Source organism: Zosterops lateralis (genome assembly GCF_965231275.1).
Source record: "Zosterops lateralis genome assembly, chromosome: 20".
In the NCBI taxonomy this organism is placed as follows: domain Eukaryota; kingdom Metazoa; phylum Chordata; class Aves; order Passeriformes; family Zosteropidae; genus Zosterops; species Zosterops lateralis.
Window position 1 is genome coordinate 9479442 of NC_139780.1, and position 20638 is coordinate 9500079.

At 52.9% G+C, this 20638-nt stretch overlaps 1 protein-coding gene across 1 annotated transcript; it reads right to left on the minus strand.

Moving 5' to 3' along the window:
• Nucleotides 1–15346: 15346 nt before the first annotated feature.
• On the minus strand, nucleotides 15347–18371 carry LOC310917390 (uncharacterized protein; the record flags this gene model as incomplete). The annotated part of the gene is made up of 3 exons (XM_083875558.1): nucleotides 15347–15710; nucleotides 16907–17047; nucleotides 18296–18371. The coding sequence occupies 3 exons, from the start codon at nucleotides 18369–18371 to the stop codon at nucleotides 15526–15528; spliced, it is 402 nt and encodes a 133-aa protein (XP_083731684.1). The 3' UTR covers nucleotides 15347–15525.
• Between the last annotated feature and the right edge of the window lie 2267 nt (nucleotides 18372–20638).

The window sequence follows — 20638 nt, forward strand, 5'->3', positions numbered from 1 at the left end:
CTATTATGCGCACCCGTCATTACTAACCTGCAAAGTAAATGCGTCCTAATGGGCAGGCGAGCTACGCTGGCCCCAACAAATCATCCCTAATGAATAGTACCTGGCACATCCATCACCCTTAAATGCCAAAGCAAATCCATCTGCGTTAGCCGCTGAGAAGAGCCAGGCAGATCTCACCCTCCCTCTCCTCCCGAGGTTGGGGAAGGGTTTGGCTGGCAACACATGAGTGTGGCTGTTTCCAATCTCTCCCCATTCCTGCAGTCAGGATCTCCGAGGCGCATTTCTCAATCGCCCGGGCTGCTCCCGCACACACACAATGCCGAGAGGGCTCTGGCAGAGGCATGAAAGGCTTTAAATAGAAACCAGCGTTTCTCCCTCGCGCTGCACACAATGCTTCCCTGACCCTTTGCCGACCTCACCCTCAAATCTGGGGTTCACAGCCCCAGCCTTGAACCCGGCTCTGTTTTTTCATGTTTGGCCTCTCTATTTCCTGAGGTCAGGCAGCCCACCGCTCCATTAGCATGAAGCAACTCAGGGCTCATTTGCCAAAACTGACATCCTGGGAAAGTCCTGATGAATTTATGAATTAGAGGCTACAGATGCCAGTAAAAGAATTAAGGCCTTATTTATTTATATATGTATTTATTATTATTGTTGTTGTTATTTGCAGGAAATCAGCTGGGATGCTGCTTGTTTGCTTTTTCTGAAAAGCACCGCCAGCCTTGAACGCTGCGTCAGCAGCAGTTTTCTTTCAGAGAGGAAAAAACACTTTTTTTTAAGGTCTGTTAGGGGTTGGCGGGGTTTTTGTTTTTTTTTTTTCGCGTTGGCTTTCTTTTTTTTCATTATTATTATTTTCGGTTTTTAAAGGAAGGGCTTGAGGAAGAAGAAAGTTGAGGGAGCAGGAAGCTGGGGGAGCCAGGCCGGCATCCCGGCGGGGCCAGGCGCTCTCACCTTGCAGAGCGCGGGGATTGCGACACCCGGGCGGAGAGAGGTAAAATTTATATCCCATAAATCACATGTCAAGTGCCTGCGAGGAGAGGTCATTAAACAGATGTATGAGGCAAGAGGCAAAGTCCATCCATTTCAGAAGACGCTCCCAGTGTCAGCAGCTCTCCAGAAGTCTCAAGAGGCAGAGGGATCCAACCGGCACGGCAGCAGCTTCCCTGATAGTCTCTTATTTATTTCCTCCTCTATTTATTTGATGGCATTTTCTTTATTGGAGGAACTTCTCGGGTTTTGCTGTCCCCTGTCACAGCTGCCCAGTGCGGGAGCTGTGAGAGAGGAGGGTGGCACATCAAACGGCTCGGGAGGCACGGAGGGATGGAGTGATGGATGGAGGCTGCCCTGTGATTAATAATCAAACCAAGAGCTTTTACTGGGCGTCATGTGGAAAATGTGGCTTTGGAAACATTTGTCTTCATCCCACAAACAACAAGTGGTGTTTCTTTCCCTTTCTTTGTTTCTCTTCCCCCCCTTCCCCCCCGCCTTTCCTCCCTCCCTCTCCTTCTTTTTGCTTTTCTTGCCCAGAATCACTGATTAAAATCTTTTCCATGCTTTACCTGCTCCAAGTGGCTCCTGTTCTGGTTTGATTTATGCTTTACTTATCTCAGGCTTCAGTGGGAAAATAATGACCAGATAATAAAGAGCACTAAGTAGCTTTTTCAAGTGACATGGCATCCGCCGTGGGACTGGGAGCAGGGAGGGAACACTGGGATGGCCTTGGGCCAAAACAGAGGGAGGAAAACAGAGGATTAACGGGACAGCCACAATCCTGGCCCAGTGGTTCCTTAATGGGTGAAAGCTCCAGGCACCCTCCAGGGGATGCCTCAGCCAGCCCATCCCGCTGAGGGGCAGGAAATTTCACCCATGGATGTTGTGATTTCCCCAGGGGTTTTGGCCAGGATTCCAGTGGCTGTTTGTCCTCTCAAGCCCACACCCAGGACTGGGGCTTCCCTCAAGCAGACTCATCAGGATGTTCCTTCCCACCTTCTCCTTTTCTCCTGGACAGACCCTGCCAGTGAGAGAGGAGACCCCCAGCTCCAATCTGCAGCTGATTCAGGGTGCCCAAACCCTGCTCCCTCCTCCAGCTCTGCTGCTCCCAAAGGATCTGCAACAGCTCCAGACCCACAGCAGCAGGGATCAGCCTTTACTACAGGGTAGGGACCTACAGGCTCCCCTGCCTCATTCCTTGCTGTCTGCAGGGCCACACAGCTTCCCTGCTCCAGCTTTCCCCAGCCCTTTTCCCAGTGTCATCTGGTTAAAAAATCGCCGTTAATTTCAGGGTAGGAAGGACCTATTGTTTACTCCACGCTCAGGGAAAAGGGAATGGTTCTGTTGCCAAGGAACTATTTTTAATTGTAATGTGCATCCCTCATGGTGGCTGCTGTGTTGGGAATAGCAGGGAAAGTGGGATGGGAGGCTGTAGGGAACAACTGCTGGTCGTTATCCCCTGGAAAACCTCGAGGTGTCTGCCCAGTGACACACAGGAGTGTTCCCTCAGCCTGGGAAGCAGCAGCAGCCTGTCCCTTCCAGTCCACATTCCCAACAAATCATCCCCAAAAGGCGCTGCTCAGCTCAATTTGGAGAGAAGAGGAGACACGAGCCAGCGCGAAGCCTCGCGGTGTGAAATTATTGCCGGGCAGGGATCGCGCGGGTCCCTCACGGCTTTAAATAATCCCCCTCCAAAAAAACCCAGATTATTTGAAATAAAATAGATCTCCTCTGGATCACAGCAAGGGCTGAGTGTGGGTGAGTTCGAGAGGGGAAAAGGAGGGGATGTGCCCATTTTTTGCCCCCTGTCCCTGGCTGGCAGCCAGCCCCTGACACCTCTGGCAGCGCCGGGCGCGCGCTCCGCGGGCTCTATAAATACGTGTGCATGACAGCTCTGGCACCGCGTGTTCCTGTAAGTGATGTCATCTCTGGGGGGTTACTTAGCAACCGTGGAAAATGTTTTGGAGGCTCTAATTTTTCAGTATGGCAAAGCCATATATTTATGCAGCTCGGCTAATCAGCTCGCTTGGCGAGGCAGGCCCCGATGAGCTCATTTTCTTCATCATTATTTTATGTGAATTGGGCTTTTAGCACTAAAGAGACCACAAAGATTTAATTCAAAAATGTGATTGCTTTATGTTTCCAGGGTATCATTAACATGGCATCTACGCAAATAACCATGGTAACAAACTGGTAATTAGTACATATATGGCACTTATTATTAATACAGAAACAGGACAAGTTCCAAATCAGCACAGATTACAGTACATTATTACCATAGTAATTACCTGCAGTAACACACACAAATTGAACTAAATGGCCAATTGAACTAGAGTGAATGGCTTTTTATTCCAGTCCCTAAATAATGTGCATTCTTGGCTGAGTAGTTCAAGGTAAATAAAACTGTTTTTAATTTATTGCCAAGGGTTTTTCACCCCCTCTTTGGTGGGAAGGGCTGGGAATGGCAGGAGTCAAGAACTTCTTTTTTTTTTTTTTTTTTTTTTTTTTTTTTTTTTTCTGTGCTTACAGTATAATTATTGTACAGGCTAAGCCATTCCTGATTCCCAGAGAAAGACAAAGAGGGTAAAAGTTATGAGTTTACTTTATTAGTGGGTTTATTTCTCTAATTTCAGCCATGAAGTAATGTTCAGTGTATCTAAAAGAGTTCAATGCCAAATAAAGTAGGGTCCAAATCCAGTCTTTCAGTCCCCGGGTTTGGCTTTTTTTTATTGACAGAGGAGGAAGATCTGCATTTGGAGTAGGTTAGAAAACTGAACTTTTTGGAGATGATCACATTTATTAAACTAATGAAAAAACAGGGGTTTGGCCTAACCCTTCCCCTACGGGTTTGAGGTATATAAAAGTACTGAACCCACAAACCCTGAGTCAAACCCCAGCAGCCAAATGCACTGGCTGGAGCCAGCAGTGCTGAGATGAAGCCAACCACCAAAAATAGAGGAAAAACCTCAATTTTTCTTGTTATTCTCTCCATTCTGCTACATTTTACCAGTGCTATCCCAGACCAGGGAGGGCTGGAAACTTTCTCTTTTCTGAGGTCCTGGAGATGCTGAACACCCTGGGCTCTGTGCAGCAGCAGACTCCCAGCCCTTTAAGATTACATCCATCCCTCCATCCTAAGTATTTTTTTTTCCCTTTCTAAATGGAAATAACATTCAGAGAGACACTTTCAGAAGGAATTTCAGTCTGGGATCTGTCTGCAGTTTGCAGACCTGGGAGCAGGAGCACACATTGCACTCACTCCTCCTGTTCAGGGGCTGTCTATCCTACAGGTGCATGGTTCAGGACCTCTCTCTTTTTTTTCTATTTTTCCCCCAGCTTTGTCTCCTGAAATGATTCTCTTGGGTTGTCTGGATGATGATGATTTTACCAGTCACCACTTTCCTGGGAGGGCTTTCTTCCAGCTAACATTTTTTCCTGTCCAAAGCCACACCGAGCAAGTTCTCACCATGCAGAAGTTCCTTGTTCCCCCTCAGAGGAGGTGCCTCCCCTCTCCCCAGCTAGACCAGAATGAAAATTCCAGCCATTCAAAGATTTTATTCTTTTTCCTGCCTCTCCTTCTCTTTCCTCTAGACAAGCATTAATATTTCCACTTGCTGTCGGGAATTCAGACACCACCATTCCTGGAGCAGCCCTGGGTTGGGTGTCCATGCTTTGGGATGGAGACAGGCAGTCTGTGAGGGCTTCAGCAGCTGGCACAGCCCTGGAGAGCATCCCACACATGGATCTGCATGAGGGAAAAGTGGAGGACCTTCCCCACCAGCAAACCTGCTTTTCTGTGCTCTTTACCCATGTACTTCTCCTGGAGAATGAAAGCTCCATTATCAGGTCCATCTCTCATTGTATTTTACCTTCCTCAATTCGTAAGAAAATTATTATTTTAGCAGGCAGGCATTTAATTAAGTTTCACTGTGTTTGCTTTGGCTCTCACAGCATGGAAAATCTCCTTTTAACAAGCATCCCTTGAGCGTGGGCTCTGATCAAGCCAAACTGCCTGGATGCAATCCCTTCTTCCCAGCAGCTCCCCTTTTCTCCTTCCAAAACCCTCCCAGCCCCACTGGGGTGCTCCCAGCCTGGCCAGCCCTGCCAGGAGCACAGAAAAAAACCCTCTCTCAGCAGGCAGCAGGAGCTCAGCACTGCTTGGCATCGTGGCTCCTGCCCACTCCTCCCCTGCACCCCCGCCTGACTCACAAACTTCCCACTCCAAATTAACACCCATTAGGGCTTATTTCCATCACGCTCTTCCCACGCAGCCGCAGCACAGCTCTGCCTGGGTTCAAAAACAGCCATGGGGATGTGTTTTGAGGCTGAGTTTAGCCCAGTTTTTGTTTCCTGGAGGGATGTTGCCCTCGTGAGAGCTGAAAGCATCATTTTTGGGGGGTGGGAGCGCAGCAGCTGCCCTGAGGAGCTGCTCACACCTAGGCTGGGTTGTTTCATCCAGCAAGTCCACAGAACTTCAGTCCTCAGGAGTGAAAAAGGCTCTTTTTTCCCCTGCAGTGCCACGAGCAGCTCATCTTTGTGAGGTAATTAAGAGCTGCTGTTGATGTTTTGGTTTAATTTAGGAAAAATAAAAACCAACAAAACAAATTGGATTTGGTATCCTCAGCTCCCTGCCCTGCCCTGCTGCCAAACCCTCAGGATCTGGGACCTTTCTCAGCCTGAGCTGAGGCTCAGGAACCCCCCTGGCATCAGCACCCAGCACCTTGCTCTGCCTCCCCCGGCTGGAATAAAACATCTCCCCTGACCTTAAAAACCCCCCAAAAGGCCAGAGCAGAGCTTGATTTTTCCCTCTCCCCTTCTCTCCCCTCCTCTGGTTGCTGTTTTGTTTTGCAGTTGCTGCTGTTGCCATGCCATCTCCTTTTGTTGCTATGGATTAATAGTGTTTTTTACTTATTTTTATGTATGTCCTGGGAACATGATTGCTTAATTTGCCCTGCAGGTTCGTGGGCCTGACAGGCATTTCCACATCGTCACCTTATCTTAATCCAGTTCTGGGCTGCTTGAAGGACAAATACCTGCAGAAATACCTGTTCCTGCGGAGGTTTGGGACAGGTATTTGTCCCAGCAAGTGGCCAGGGTGGGAGTGGTGGGGACACACTGTTCCTACAGCCCTCTATGATATTACAGGGTTGTTTTTTATTCTAACACCTCAGGAGCCACCAGCAGAATGATCTTCCAAGCCTGAGTGGAAGGATGGGCTCCAGCTGTCCCCCATGGACCCCCAAGGTGACACAGCTGAGGGATTGCATAAAATATATTCGTTTATTTCATCACAATGGGCATTGAATCAGGATTTGGCCTCCAGCTCTTTCTGTCCCTGGAAAATCCAGATCACTTGAATGGGACCAGGAGTCCCCAGGGAGCATCTGAGCTGTGCCATGGGGGAGCCTTCAGTGTCCAGCAGGGAATGTGGTGCTGGGAGTGAGGCTGTCATAAAAAAAAAAAAAAAAAAAAGGAACAAAGTGTTTTCCAGTGGTTTTAGGAGATTGGTTTGTGCTGTGGAGGCAGAAGACTCAGCCGATCCCAGTTCATTCGTGTCCCACAAACCCCAAGGGCTGCTCCACCACTGCCCATGGCCACCCCTGCGGTGTCACTTGTCCCCAGCTGGTCCAAGGGAAGGATTTGCATAAGGAAACCACTGCAGATCTGTGGGTTGGTTGTGGGGAAGCACAAAGGAGGGATCAGGAGGGATCTGCTCTGGGTCCAGCTCCCCACACACCCCTGGTGGGACCATTCTGAGTTATTTTGTCAAGTCAAAGCTTTCATTGCTCTGTGTCTCCATTCTCCCCACGTGAAATGGGGGGAAAATTCCATCCTTTTGCCCCTTTATTGAAAACTTCATGGAAGTGACTTCATCCTGTTGTTGTTATTATTATTATTATTATTATTATTATTATTATTATTATTATTAGTGCCTTTGGCTCACCAGGGCCCTAATGCTCTAATGAATATGGATACAGGGACACAGGGATCAGCCTCTTCCCTCCAGCAGTTTATCTTGCCTCCTTCTACTGGGTCATCTCCCAAGCAGTGCTCTGACAAATTTCCCCCCAGAGCCGTGAGCCTCAGAGGTCCTTGGCTTGCACACATCAAAGGGGAGCTGGTGACATCACGGAGATCACAGAAAACATCAACTCTGCCTGTTTTGGGGGGGGGAAAAACCCAGCTCCTTGCAGATCCACAGCTGGTGGGGCTCTAAATTACACAAGGGCCGAGGAACATTCCAACCATAACATCCTGCAGCCTCCCCGCCACCAGACAACGCGCCTTTTATTAGGGCAGGAATGTGTCTTTAATAAACTGGAGGTTTTTAACTTGTCCCAGGGTGCCAGGGATGGGATTCACCGCAGTCATTTTTGGCCAGGCTGTTGTGCTGGTTGTGCCTTGGCCACCCTGGTCCCCTGCTGGTGTGAGGATCCTTGTTCTCCTGGGCACCCTCCAGTCCCCCTTCCAAGGGGGTGATTCACCTCCATGGGCCTCTCACAGCGTCTTCCCTCTGCTCCCATGGAAATCCAGCTTTGTTCTGCGAGGAGAGGGGTTGGAAGCACCTCTGAGCCCCTGGAAGTGCCCAAGGCCAGGCTGGATGGGGCTTGGAGCAACCTGGTCCAGCAGGAGATGTCCCTGTCCATGACAGAGGGGTGGAAGAAGACCTTGAAGGTCCTTTCCACCCCAAATCCCATGACTCCATGGTGAGTGAGGCTGAATTCCTCATGGCACAGGAGCAAATCCATTCCTCACCCTAATTCCCCCTGCCCTCATCAGTGCCCTGTGTTTGCACAAACTGGGCTTTCGGGGTGGGGGAGTTCCATGCAAATAAATGTTTTCTCCAGTTCCCAAACCATTGTCACTGCCTTCCTCACTGCTCTGTGTGTTTATATGTGACCCCATGGAATTCTGCAGGGTTTGGGGCTTTACTGGTGGGGTTTTTTTAAGGTTTTCTTTCACCCTGTTTTAAAAGAGCACCTGAGGGAAGGCGATGCAGAGAGGTTGCTCCACCACAGAGTAACAAATCTCTCGTGCTGTTCCCTTTATTTGTCTTTATTCAGAGGCTTTCAGCCCCCTCTGAAGGGCTGTTTGCCGTCATCAATCCTGGAGGAGCCCGTGGGGGCCGGGAGAGGAGCGACACCGGAGATTTGTCCTATTGATTAACCCGGGATGGGAGGAATCAAACACCAGGAGCAGACAAACGCCTGGGAGGAGAACAGGGCAATTGTCAGGTTTGCTTTGCAGGTTATTGTGTTTGGAAGATTTCATTTTTCTTTTCCTACCTGGGGGCTGAGAGAAAGCAGTAAAACTTTCCTAAATTCCTCCTCCTTTCCGTGTTTGAAGTTCCCCAGTTAACACCACACGCCAGAGAGAAAACTCCCCCCCCCGAAAATCCCCCCTTCTGCCCGCCAGCCACAAGTGAGATCTCACATTATTGCCTCTGACAGCTCTCATTCCTCAGGCACTTTCTTTTGCCTTCCTCAAAGGAAGGGGGGGAAAAAATCAAAGGTTTCCAAACCTGAGCACTTTCTGAGACTCCAAAATGCAGCCCCACTTTGGGAGGGATGCTCCGAGCTGGCAGGCAGGAGGGAGGATGGATGCAATCCTTGGGAAGAGTTACATGTGTTTGCCATTGCCTTTGCCTTGGGCCCTTGGAAAATGTTTGTAGTTTTCAATTAATCTCATTAGTTTGGAAGTAGACGGAGGGGGTGGGAAATCAAAATAATTTCATGGGGAATTCTCTTTAATGGCTTTTTAAAAACATGTAATTGAGAGAGGTGGTGGTGGAAAACAGTTTAATAGTGCTGGAAGCAGCGGAGGGGAAGCAGCGAGGAATGTGCAGGGAAAGCCTCATGTGAGGGTCTGTCGGGACAGGGCTGAGCTCTGGGGACACTGTGGGGTCAGCACAGGTTTAGGACCCTCAGCCAGGTCCCTGGGCTGCTTACCATCATCCAGTCAGCTTTTAATTTCCTTTTCTGTTCTCCTGAGGCTGAGTTTGCAGGGCTGGAAGGAGTGGGTGATTCCTGCAGTTTGCCTCCTCACTCACTGACTGTCCCCGGGGTGCTGTGGGGACACTGGGCTGCCTTGGAGGGGGCCTGTGCTGAGGGTAGGGCCTCCCCTCCATCCCTGCCCATGCACTCAGGGCACAGAAACCTCTGCGCCTCACAGAACCATCCCCAGAGAGCCCAGCCCGGCCTGGGGACACGGGACACGCTGAGCATCCATCTCGCTCCTAATTCCCCGCATCCCAATTGTTCCCTGAAAGGGCTGGGTTTTTTTTCCCAGGAGCATCCTGTGGCAGAGACAGCCAAAGCCACCCCCAGCCCCACTCTGCCCCTATCTCAGCAGAGGTGTGCCCTCCTCTGCAGGCTGAGCACTGAATTGATTGGATTAGCCCTTATTTACTAATGAGCGGCCCTGTGCCCAGGCGGGGAGCGCTCCGTGTCTCCCCAGCAGTGGGTGTGTGTCATTCATTCTGCCGTGTCAAGCCCGAGCTCGGCTCGCTGCTCTCCCCGCCGGGAGGAGGCAGTGCCAGGCTCTGCCCGCCTTTTAAATCGCTTTATTTCCCCTCGTTCCGCGCGGGGTTCGCTGTGCGGAGTTTAACGAGCCCGGTAATTGCTGTCGCAGAGGCAGCTCCGAGGAGGCAGCGCTGACAACGACACAACCTGAGGGGAGGGACATGACGCTGACACCCAGAAGAGCTGGCTTTTGTCCCCAAGGAGTTCCCCACGGCGAGGACGCGCTGTCTGGTCCGTCACACACCTTTCTCCATCCTCCTCCACGCTGCTGCCCACGCCAAAGTCTCTCCCTCTGGCCGTTCATCCATCCTGCCCCAGCCCAGGCAGGCAGGGGATGGGTGCCTGGAGAGGGGTAGACTGCACGATTAGGTCCACTGTGCCCAAAGATGGTATTTTCATGCCCTTTTCACTGTTACTTGATGAGAATTTGGGGGGCGAAAATATCACCTGGCACCACAGTGCCTACCCTAATCCTGGCCCCTAACCCTAACTCTAACCCTAATCCTGACCCCTAACCCTTTCTTTTGCCATTATGATCCTGCCACCCTCCCAGCCCCTCCTCTGAAGGACATCAAAGAGCAAACGATGCCAGGAACATCCATCCCCTGCAGCAGAGCCCGGGAGGTCAGTGAGAGCGGCCCTGCAGTGTGAGATGCTCAAAGCACCCAGCCAAGGAAAAGGCTCCAGGGTGTGAATCCAGCCTGGGTAACCCAGACACCTGGGAGGGAGGACACTGCAGTCCTCTGGTGATCCATTAGCAGGCTCCATCAGGAGATGTGAAGGGAGCTGCTGAGCCCAGCTGGGCACCTTTTGACTTCCCAGCAGCCAAACCCTTGTGTGCATCACTCAGAGGTGTCCTAAGGGCACACACAACACAACACCTCTCCCTCCCTGATGCACAAAAACAGGAAAACAGCCCAAAATAGGTGTCCAAGGGGCGGGTTACACTGTGCCAGGGCTGTTGAGCGTGGAGGACACAGGAGAGGGATGCAGGCACAACGTGCAGGAGAAGCTGCTGCCGTGGGCCTTCACCCAACACAGCCCCGGTGCTGCCGGCTCCTGTGGCTCCCAGGGGAGATCCTGGCTGGCTGCAGGGAGGCAGATCCTCCCCCACACTGTGACCTCTCTGCTGCCAATGGATCGATTGTGCTCGGAGGGCTCGGGGCTCTATGTAGGTCAGGCACATCTCTGGCTCCCACAGCGCCGTGGAGTTATTAAATTGAGCGAGGATCCCCCTTCTCCCTCCATCCAGCTCTCCCCATGGCCAGCCCCAGGCACAGGGCAGCCTTGGCTCCCATCCTAGAGGAACAGAGCATTGCCCTGGGGGCTCAGGGCTCATTTGAGCCCAGCCAGAGTGTGTGTCCAGCTCCTGCACCCCAAGAGCCCTGGAGCAAAGCGCTGCCCGGGTGTCTGCACATGAGGAGAGCTCCGTGCTGGGAGGGGGAATGGGCAACATGACCCAGTTTGTGGGTTTCTGTCAATAAAGCTGGCACTGCTCCCTCTCAGCCTTGTGGAATGGATGGGCCTGGAGCAGCTCCCAGAGAAGGGGATTTCTCAGTGCAGCATCCCCCGGCAGGAGGGAGCTGGATCTCCTCCCACGTGTGAGATCTCCGTGGGGGTGCAGTAGATAAGAGACATCCCAACCTTCAGCCTTGGGAGCTGCTGGTTTTGGCCACCCAGCCTTAATCCCCTCTAGAAGCCTTTATCACCCAAGGAGGAAACCCAAATCCTCTGGCACCCTGGGCTCCTCCTGGGCTGGTGAGCTGGAAGGAGAGGGAGGCATGGACAGGGAGAGGGAGCAGAGGAAAAACTTGGCCAAACAAACAAACAAAAAAAACCCACTCAGTAGTTCAGCACAAACTTTGTACTAGTTGAAGATTTGACCTTGTGTTCTCTCCTAGGAACAAACAAGAGCAAAATGAGGATCATATTATTTTGCCTGAAATTTGGAGTGGATCAGACCCCTGCTGTTCCAAGCCCCTGTAATGAATGGCCATAAACAAGATGCATTTCCAGGGAATGAATTAAACACTGAGCCTGAGTACCGACTGTGTTCGAGAGATGTTTATTTGTCCTTGCTGCCTCTCCATAAAGAGTTGCACAAGGACTTACTAAATTTTAACCCCACATTGTTCTTGGGTAAACACTGCCCTTTATCCAACGTCAGGAGTGCTGAGAGCTGAGATAAGCTCAGGTTGGCTTGTGCTCTCTGGAGCATTCAGCCTCTTGGAACCAGCCTCCTGCAGACCCCAGGGCATCCACATAATTCCCAGCAGCCTCCAAACCTCTGGCAGCTTTCTGCACTTTTATGCCAAAAAGGAGGTTTTTTTGTGAGAAGTGTAGCAACTTATATCTCAGCTCATCTTCTTATTTTGGAAGGAGAAAGGGAGATAAACCATGAAAAACTGGTGAGAAACTGTCCCAGGAGATGTGCTGTGATTCCCCAACAAGTCCCTGTCCCCACTGCCACCACCATATGGAGCAGAGGGGTTGGAATGAGGTGATCTTTAAGGTCCCTTCCAACCTAAACCGTTCCATGGTTCCATTTGCCCCTGTCCATCCTTTTCCTGCCCTTCCACAGAGATGGAAATAGTGAAGCTTTGAGAGCTGCCTCCATCTCAACCCGCACTCTGTCACTCCCAGCATCACTGGTGAACACACACACAGACAGAAAAAAAAAAGGCTAAAGGGGGATGAATATCACTGCAAACTCTGTCTGCTTTGATTTCCAGAGTCTACACAGCCTTGTTCTTTTGGACCATCTGCTGGCATCCAGCGGGATGGAGAGTTTGGTCTGCAAGGAAGAGCAGCTTGGAGTGCAGCATTTCTGGGGGGGAAAAAACCCCAGGTTTTGCTGCTTGGGAGGGAAAGGCTGAGTAAAAGTGGTGTGAGAACCAGCCCAGCTCCCCCTGCCTTCCAGGGAGCCCCTGAGAAGTGCCCCCTCCCTGCTTCCAGGGGTGTTTTGTGGTGTTTCCCCCACTTTGGGAGGACATTGCCACAGGATGTGAGATGCTGAGTGTGACTCTCCCAAAAGAAGAAGGATCTGTGCCTTGTAGAAACATTTCTGAACTCATGTTTGTTCCGTCTCCTGGGTCTGGGCAGAATGTCAAAGCCTGCTCTGAGCTGGAAATATTTTAAGACTAGCACTCACTGGAGACTGAAACAATGGCAATTCTTCAGCTACTGAGGCTTTTATAAAAGGGCTTTTGACACAGAGGCTGCTTAGGGTTGGGGTGTTTTTTTCTTTTTCTTTTTTTGGTCGGTTTTTCTCCCAGAAAACACTGCTAGTGTCCATGTGCATGCTCGTGCACACACTTTGGCGTGTGCAAAATAATCCCTGTGCTTCCAGCAGGGCCAAAGGTGGGAATGCCCAGGAGATGCCTCCAGCCTGCTGTGATGAGGAGAAGGCAGCAGCTCACACGGGATCCACGCAGCGACGCAGGGAGAAAAAGACATTTTAGAGTAAATGTCAGCTTTTGCGTTTCTGGGTTTGGGGCTTTTTTTAAACACGTGGGTGGGACTTTTAATGCCCAGATGAAGCTGAGACGGTTTCAGTCTCCAGGGCTTATCCAGAAGATTCACACAAACACTATGGAAAGTGTCTCTTTGCTCAGGGAGGATGAAATTTGACACTGCCGAGATTTTAACCCGGTATTCCGGCGAGGAGCCTCGGTGGTTAGCGTGTCATATCTGATAACGGCTAATCAGCCCTCCTTCAGGCACCATTCAATTCTTATTTCCATCTGCTTCCCATGCAGATTGTGTTATCCATGATATGGACTCCATGCAGGCAAACCAGTGCGAGTTCTGCTCAGGAATCAGAGGATCAAGAGAGAAGAAGAGCACGGTGGATCCTCCAACCAAAACCTCTGAAAACAGCCCAGGCAGCTCCCAATCCTTGCTCAGAAACCAGCAGTGCCCAGTCTGCACTGGTGTGGGGATGGGATCCCACTGGGCAGCAGATTTCCTGCCCAGCCCCATTGCCTGCCCCATGCCCCGAATCCCCTGGCCCCAGAGCCATCCCTCCCAGCTCCTCTCCCTGCCCGAAGCCTCCTCCCCAATTATCCCAGCGCTGTTTGTTCAGGCGATGTGGATTCAGCTCTGCAGCCTCATGTGCACTGTGTGTATAGGGAAAGATAGATTGCCGCTACTTTCCAGTATAAATCACATTCCTTACAACACTCCAAAGTAGCATTTTCAACCTCAGGGTGCTAATAGGATCCAGCAGGAGAAAGAAATGTCAGCTAAGTAGCAGGCGCTGTTTGGAGAGTGCAATGGAGCTGATCCACAGCCCCGGGGCAAAAGGAGCAATCCCAGGGCAAAGGTTAAAGAGTTCAGGAGCACTTCAGCCTACTTAATTGCAACAGGCCTCTTACACGGTGTAAGATGGATGGCTCGAGCCGGGCGAGGGGGGCAGAGCGGGGCCAGCAGCATCACCCGCCCCGGGCAGCGCCGGCACGGCCGGGAGAGAACCGGGATGGAGCGACGGAGGCACCGCGGCCGCTCCTCGCCCCTCCCCAAAACGCTGCTGGGTGGCAAAGCTGCCACAGCAGCATCCTCGGGCCGTGAGCTCTGCCCCATCCCATCCTCGGGCCATGAGCTCTGCCCCATCCCATCCTCAGGCCATGAGCTCTGCCCCATCCCATCCTCGGGCCATGAGCTCTGCCCCATCCCATCCTCGGGCCATGAGCTCTGCCCCATCCCATCCTCGGGCCATGAGCTCTGCCCCATCCCATCCTCGGGCCGTGAGCTCTGTCCCATCCCATCCTCGGGCCATGATCTCTGCCCCATCCCATCCTCGGGCCGTGAGAACTGCCCCATCCCATCCTCGGGCCATGAGCTCTGCCCCATCCCATCCTCGGGCCAGGATCTCTATCTGCCCCATCCCATCCTCGGGCCATGAGCTCTGCCCCATCCTGATCCTCGGTGGATCAATGGGAATTTATACTGAAGAGGGGTTGTTGGTGTTTTTTTTGGCTTTTTTTTTTTTTTTTTTTTTTTTTTTTTTTTTTTTTTTTTTTTTTTTTTTGCAAGAGCTCAGCACAGGCAGATAAATAACCAGTAGCCAGAATAACTCCAGCTGCCAAGGAAATGTTTCCTGCTCCTCTGAAAATCATAAAGAACGTTTTAAGGGGAAAGAGGAGGTATTGGGTACTGTTGCTGCTCTTGTTGTTTTTCTTCTAGGATTTGTTTTCTGATTTCCTTTTATTCTGAATCTTCAGAGTCTGAACGTGTTTTGTATCAGTCCCAAGGTGTTTCTGTTGGGAAGGTGCCTCAGATAATATTTTTAGTAGAGTTTTGGCTTGTTTTCTGACACACATCTGAGAAATGCCATCAAAAGCTGATGTTTTGCATGGAAAAGGTCTTTTGCATTATTTTTTTTTTTATCTGAACAAAAAAAAATAGCATAAAAATATTTCATCCCTTTCTCACAGCGAGGTTTATGCCGTTTCCCTGGTGATAAAGGCACAGGGCTGGCTCTGGAGACAGATGCGTTTAATTCCCAGCTCTGCCGCAAACCCCCGCGATGACCTTGGAGCAGCCGCTCGGGCTCCGATCCTCACGGGATGGGATCTTTCTCTTAAAGCTGCTGTTTGGCCTCTCCGGCTGGGGAAAACACACCGCCTGCAAACCGCGCTGGTTTCACTCCGGCCCCCGGCCCGGGGCCCGCCCCCCGCGCTGGGGATGCCGCAGCCCCGAGCGGCCGGGACGCGGAGCGAGGGTGGCGGATGCCCTCTCGTGGGAAGAGCGAGCCTCGGCCGCGCTCCCCATCCCCGCGGGGACGTGCGGAGCCCCCCTGGCCCTGCCCCCCCCTGCCCCGGGTACCCCCCGAGCATCCCCGTCCTCCCCGCGGGGGCATCACCCAGAGCTCCGGCGCAGCGTTCGGCACCTTTTATTGAGGAGAGGGGACAGGAGAGGGGTCCTGCCCGCCCGCAGGAGCAGCGGTGGGGACACCCCTGCTGCCAGCACCCACCCCGTGAGCATCCATCCCCATCCCCATCCCCGCGGGGGCTCAGGAGAGGAGCAGGGCGGCGAGGATACAGGACAGCAGGAGGTGGCCGGGGGGCGGCCGGGGGGCTCTGGGGGAGGCGTTGCACAGGTCGGTGTCGCAGCAGTGGATGCGGACCCCCGGCAGCTCGTGCTGCTGGCAGTGGCGGGAGGTGGCGCAGCCGCTGGTCAGCACGATGCCCAGGACCACTGCGGAGCAAGCACAGGGAGGGACGTCAGGGGCTGTCAGGGTCTGTCCAGGGATGTGATTTGCCTCACAACTGTCTGCAATGGTTGGAGACCCCAGACTCTGAAGGGAGCCCCTGGCCCGGCTGAGGTGGAACGTTTGCCAAGTCTCAGAGGACTGGTGTGCATCTCCATGAGAACGGAGTGCAAGAACAATGGAACTGGTTACGGTGGACTGAGCCGAGGCTGCCTGTCCTAACTGGTGTGTCCGTACCAGAGGCACGGCCTGTAGCTTGTTCCTGAGTATCCAGCCTCAACACAGGTGGTTCCTGCCTTGGCTCTGTGCCCCTCGCTCTGGTCCCCTTTGGCTCTGTGCCCCTCACTCTGGTCCCCTTTGGCTCTGTGCCCCTCGCTCTGGTTCCCTTTGGCTCTGTGCCCCTCGCTCTGGTTCCCTTTGGCTCTGTGCCCCTCACTCTGGTCCCCTTTGGCTCTATGCCCCTCGCTCTGGTTCCCTTTGGCTCTGTGCCCCTCACTCTGGTCCCCTTTGGCTCTGTGCCCCTCACTCTGGTCCCCTTTGGCTCTGTGCCCCTCGCTCTGGTCCCCTTTGGCTCTGTGCCCCTCGCTCTGGTTCCCTTTGGCTCTGTGCCCCTCACTCTGGTTCCCTTTGGCTCTGTGCCCCTCGCTCTGGTCCCCTTTGGCTCTGTGCCCCTCGCTCTGGTCCCCTTTGGCTCTGTGCCCCTCGCTCTGGTCCCCTTTGGCTCTGTGCCCCTCGCTCTGGTTCCCACCTTGACCAACCTATAAAACCTCTGGAGACCCCACTCACTTTTGTGATCACCCCTTTTGTGATTCACTGGAGAAGACCTTGTCTATGGGCATCTTTAGGCCTTGAGGACTCGTCCCTCCACGTTGGCAGCTATAATCCCCTTCCCCTCTTTCTCTATCTCTCTCACTATTCTCTGTTTTCTCTCCCTACTATCGCATTTGTTGGCACTAAATAAAGGTGCATTTTTTGTTTAAGCAAACTGAGTTGTCCCTGCTGTGTCTTTTGTGCTCTGAGATCCCTAAAATGAACCATCAGGTTCCCCACGTATGTTTGCGACCCTGACAGGAGCAGGGGCGGGTGGAGGGGTGATGTGACAGGCCCTGCAGGGTCGGGTTTGGGGGTGAACAGCGGCTCCAGCAGCCCCAGCAGCCCCAGGCCCGGGGGAGGGGACACTCACCGCTCTCTGTTTTAATGCAGAACCGGTGCTTGAAGCCCTGGTGGGACTGGGAACAAGTGATCACCTCGGGGCTGGAGCAGCCCATGTCCACGTTCTTGGTGCCAACCACGATGTTGCAGCCATAACACTGGAGTCCAGACACTAAACGAGAACCAGAAGGAACACGGCTGGATTTTTTTTTTTTTTTTTTTTCCCCCCCGGGGGGAAAAGACTTCAACTCGTTCCGAGCTGCTCTCTACCGACGCTTCGCAGCGCTCCCTGCCTTGCCAAGTCGCATTAAGGCAGAGCCCGGAGCTGCCCGTCACTTGTTTACCCAGTGGGCCCGAAAATACAGACTCATCTCCCGCTAGAGGTCAGTGCGAAATCAGAGATTAGCCGGAGATTTGAGCTGGGATCAAACTGTGGGAACAAGGGAGCTTTGGAACCGGGGGTGTAAAGAGCAGGTGAAACCTCCCAACCACAGACACCACCAGAGTCAGGGCTCGGTCGCGCTCAGAAACAGCTTTTCCTTTTTTTAAACCAAATTTCTCCAGTTTAGCTGTGCCTGTTTTGGAGGTGTTTGCTCCAGAGGGATGGGTTTATCAGCGTGGTTTGGTTTTCCCCCTGGACACGGTGCTGATGTTATCACAGGCTCTATCAGGAAGGCAAACCAGCTCGGAAACAGAAAGGAAATCCTCCTTCAGAGCACCGAGAGCCTGTGACCCCGGGCCAATGGCCTCGCTGTGTCCCTAGGGCTTTGCACACTTGCACTGGCGGCAGCTCAGCCCTTCCCTGCAGCCACTGTGTCTGAAAACTGCCACAATGGGAATTAAGCCATTTCTCAGGTTTCTCAAAAAAAAAAAAAAAAACAACAAACAAAACCAACCAAATCCCAACAAATTACAGCAATAGCAAAAAAAAACCCAAAACCAGAAACCAAACAACAACAACAACACCCCAGCAATGAACCCCAAAAAGCCTTTAAATTATATTAATTTCTACCATCCACCTCTGTTGTGGAGCTTAAGGAACCTCTGTTGATTAATCAGGTTGCTGCCATTACCTTTCCTCACCTCTGAGTGAGAGCCAGAGCCCTTGTCAAGCCCTCCTGTGCTCCCATGGGGGTTTTAGGGGTGGTGAGCACCCTCACACAGCCAGGCACAGCGATGGGAGTCCCTGCCCCGGCCAAATCAGGGAAGAGGAGCCCAGGGGATCCCAAATCCTGGCGCACTGCCCTTTTGTACAAAACACGGTGACATTGCCTCCATCCTAAACCCACCAGCACACGGCCCCACGTTTTGGGGGAAGTGGCCCTAAATTCACCCCAAGGGTAAATCACACCTGGAGAACTCGGGTTTAGGGAGGATGGAAGCTGGGAGCCCACGGCACCCCGGGGAGAGCAGCACTCACCCTCTGGCAGGACGAACACCACGGTGAGCAGAGACAGGATCCCATGGGCACCTCCGGGCATGTGTCGGCAGAGCATGGGGGGAGTCGGGGTCAACACGGGGGGCTGGGGAGCGGCCTGGGAGCTCCTCTCCTCCTGCTCTTCACCCCGTCCTCGTCCTCGGTGTTTCCCTCTCACCTGCGAGCCCTTCCCGGGGGTCCAGGGAGGTGCCGTCGGTGCAGCAGGGCTGGGCTGTTCCCTCTTGCCCAGCCAGCCCCTGGCACCCAGGCTCCTTATGTTGAATTTCTCCCTTTTCCTCTGGAGAAATTCCCCGATTCTTTCAGTTCATGCACAGACCTGAGTGCGTATGTGCTACCCTCGGTTATTTCTGTCCTATTTCCTCTGTCCACGATCACTTCCCATTAATACCACCGTGCAGCAGCTCTTGGAGAGAAATTCTCCCTAATCAAGATTTAGTTTTAAATCCACTTCGAAATCCTCTAATTCAGTTGGATTAGGCAGAAGGGGTTTGGGGAGATGTATGGTTTTACTTTTTTTTTTTTTTTTTCCCGTCTCTCTTTCCTCTCTGAGCTGCCTCATCTTCATGAACGGACCCACTGGCTTTCTGTGACATATTGTGCTATTTAAAGAGGAAAGGAATCATTTTATGAAAGAGAAGCAGTCAACTAATTTTAAATCCGAGACTTGAGATCCTCTAACAAAGTACAGCCCTGGGGATGGCCCTGGGGTTCAGGGGAAAACCTGAAGGAGAGGGTTTGAACGGAATGTTTGTGTATGTGAGAAAATAGTTGCCTTAATAAAGCAGGGAGAGGTTAGAGCCAGCCCCGGGCTTGGATCAGCTCTGCAGGGAGCTGGGACTGCCAGGGGCTCGGGGAGGGGACAATGGGACAGCAGAGGAAAGCAGTGAGCAGTGATGGCTCTGCAGGGCCAGGGTGACACCCACATGGACACCGCGGGTGTCACCGGCTGCAGGGCCGGGCCCCCAGCCCCCTGCTGGCTCCTCCAGCGCTGTCCCCACCAGCAAAGCCCCAGCTCTCAGCGGAGCTAATGGGACTTGCAGAGCTAATGCTTACTAATAAGAGAGCGCGACTGAATGCACGGGATTAAAAAATTAAAATGACAAAATAAGCTGCTTATGTAGCTCATCCAGCAACTGCCTGCTAGCAGCACCTGAAATCCCCCACCCTGGGCACCCCAGCCCAGCAAGCACCTCCTGGGCCAGACACAGCTCCGGCCAGCCAGGCTGGGGCTAATCTCCAACAGCAGCTCCAGCAGCAGGGATGCTGTTCATATTTCACCGGGAGGCAGCACAAACTGGTCCATCTACGGCTCAGGAGGGGCAGTGGGCACCTGGCAGAAGTGCCCAAGAAATGCAGCTCATGGATTCAAATCCCTTAAACCACCCACGGCGTCTCGCTTGCCTCAAAACAATGCAGATTGTAACAAATGTCTGACACAGTAAAGCCTGAAAGCCTGCGGGAGAAGGGATAAAAGGCAGGAAATGGGATTGATTTAAACGCATGCATAAATCAGAGCATTCAATAAGGAGGGGAAACTAACTTTTAATCCCCTAATAAACTCATCAGTTATCTGGAAGGGGCAGCCAGGAGCAGCCTGGGCTCTGCGGCAGTGATGCAGCATCCCTGGAAATCCCCAAGGCCAGGCTGGACAGGGCTCGGAGCAAGCTGGGAGAGTGGAAGGTGCTCCTGCTCATGGCAGGGGGTTGGAATGGGATGAGCTGCAAGGTCCCTTCCACCCCGAGCCGGTCTGAGAGTCTGTGCTGCAGCAGCTGTGCACAGCTGGCGGGGCCGGGCCACACAGAGCCCTGGGCGCTGCACCTGGACCCGCAGCCTCCTCCGGAAAAGCGGCTCCTCCGCTGGTCCTTCTCCCCGGGAGCCCAGCGGGAAGGTCGGGGAGAGTCGCAGGGGTCGGGGGATGAAGCGATGGCTCCATCAGTGGGAGCTGCAGCAGGGTGCTGGGGGGGTAATCCCGGTGGGATCAGCGGCTCCCCGGGCTGGTTTGAGGTGTCGCAGTGCTCATTTAGAGAAATGTTTGTCTGGTTTTATCCCCTTGCGATGCCGAAGAGAAAGGCCTTAAGGAAAGGGGCGGGGGGGGAACCACCCAAGCTCTTCCACATCTGGAACCTGTAACTCGTCATTAGCGCTGATGGAACGCGGAGCGATTTGCCAGCTCCGGGGCAGCGGGAACACGTCGGGAATGGGCTCCCTCCTGCACCGCTGCTCCGCCTGCGGGCATTGCACCAGCACATCCCGCGGCGCCATCCCGCTGCGCTCAAACCCGCGGGATACCCGGCGGGAGAGCTCAAATCCGGGGGATAACCGCCG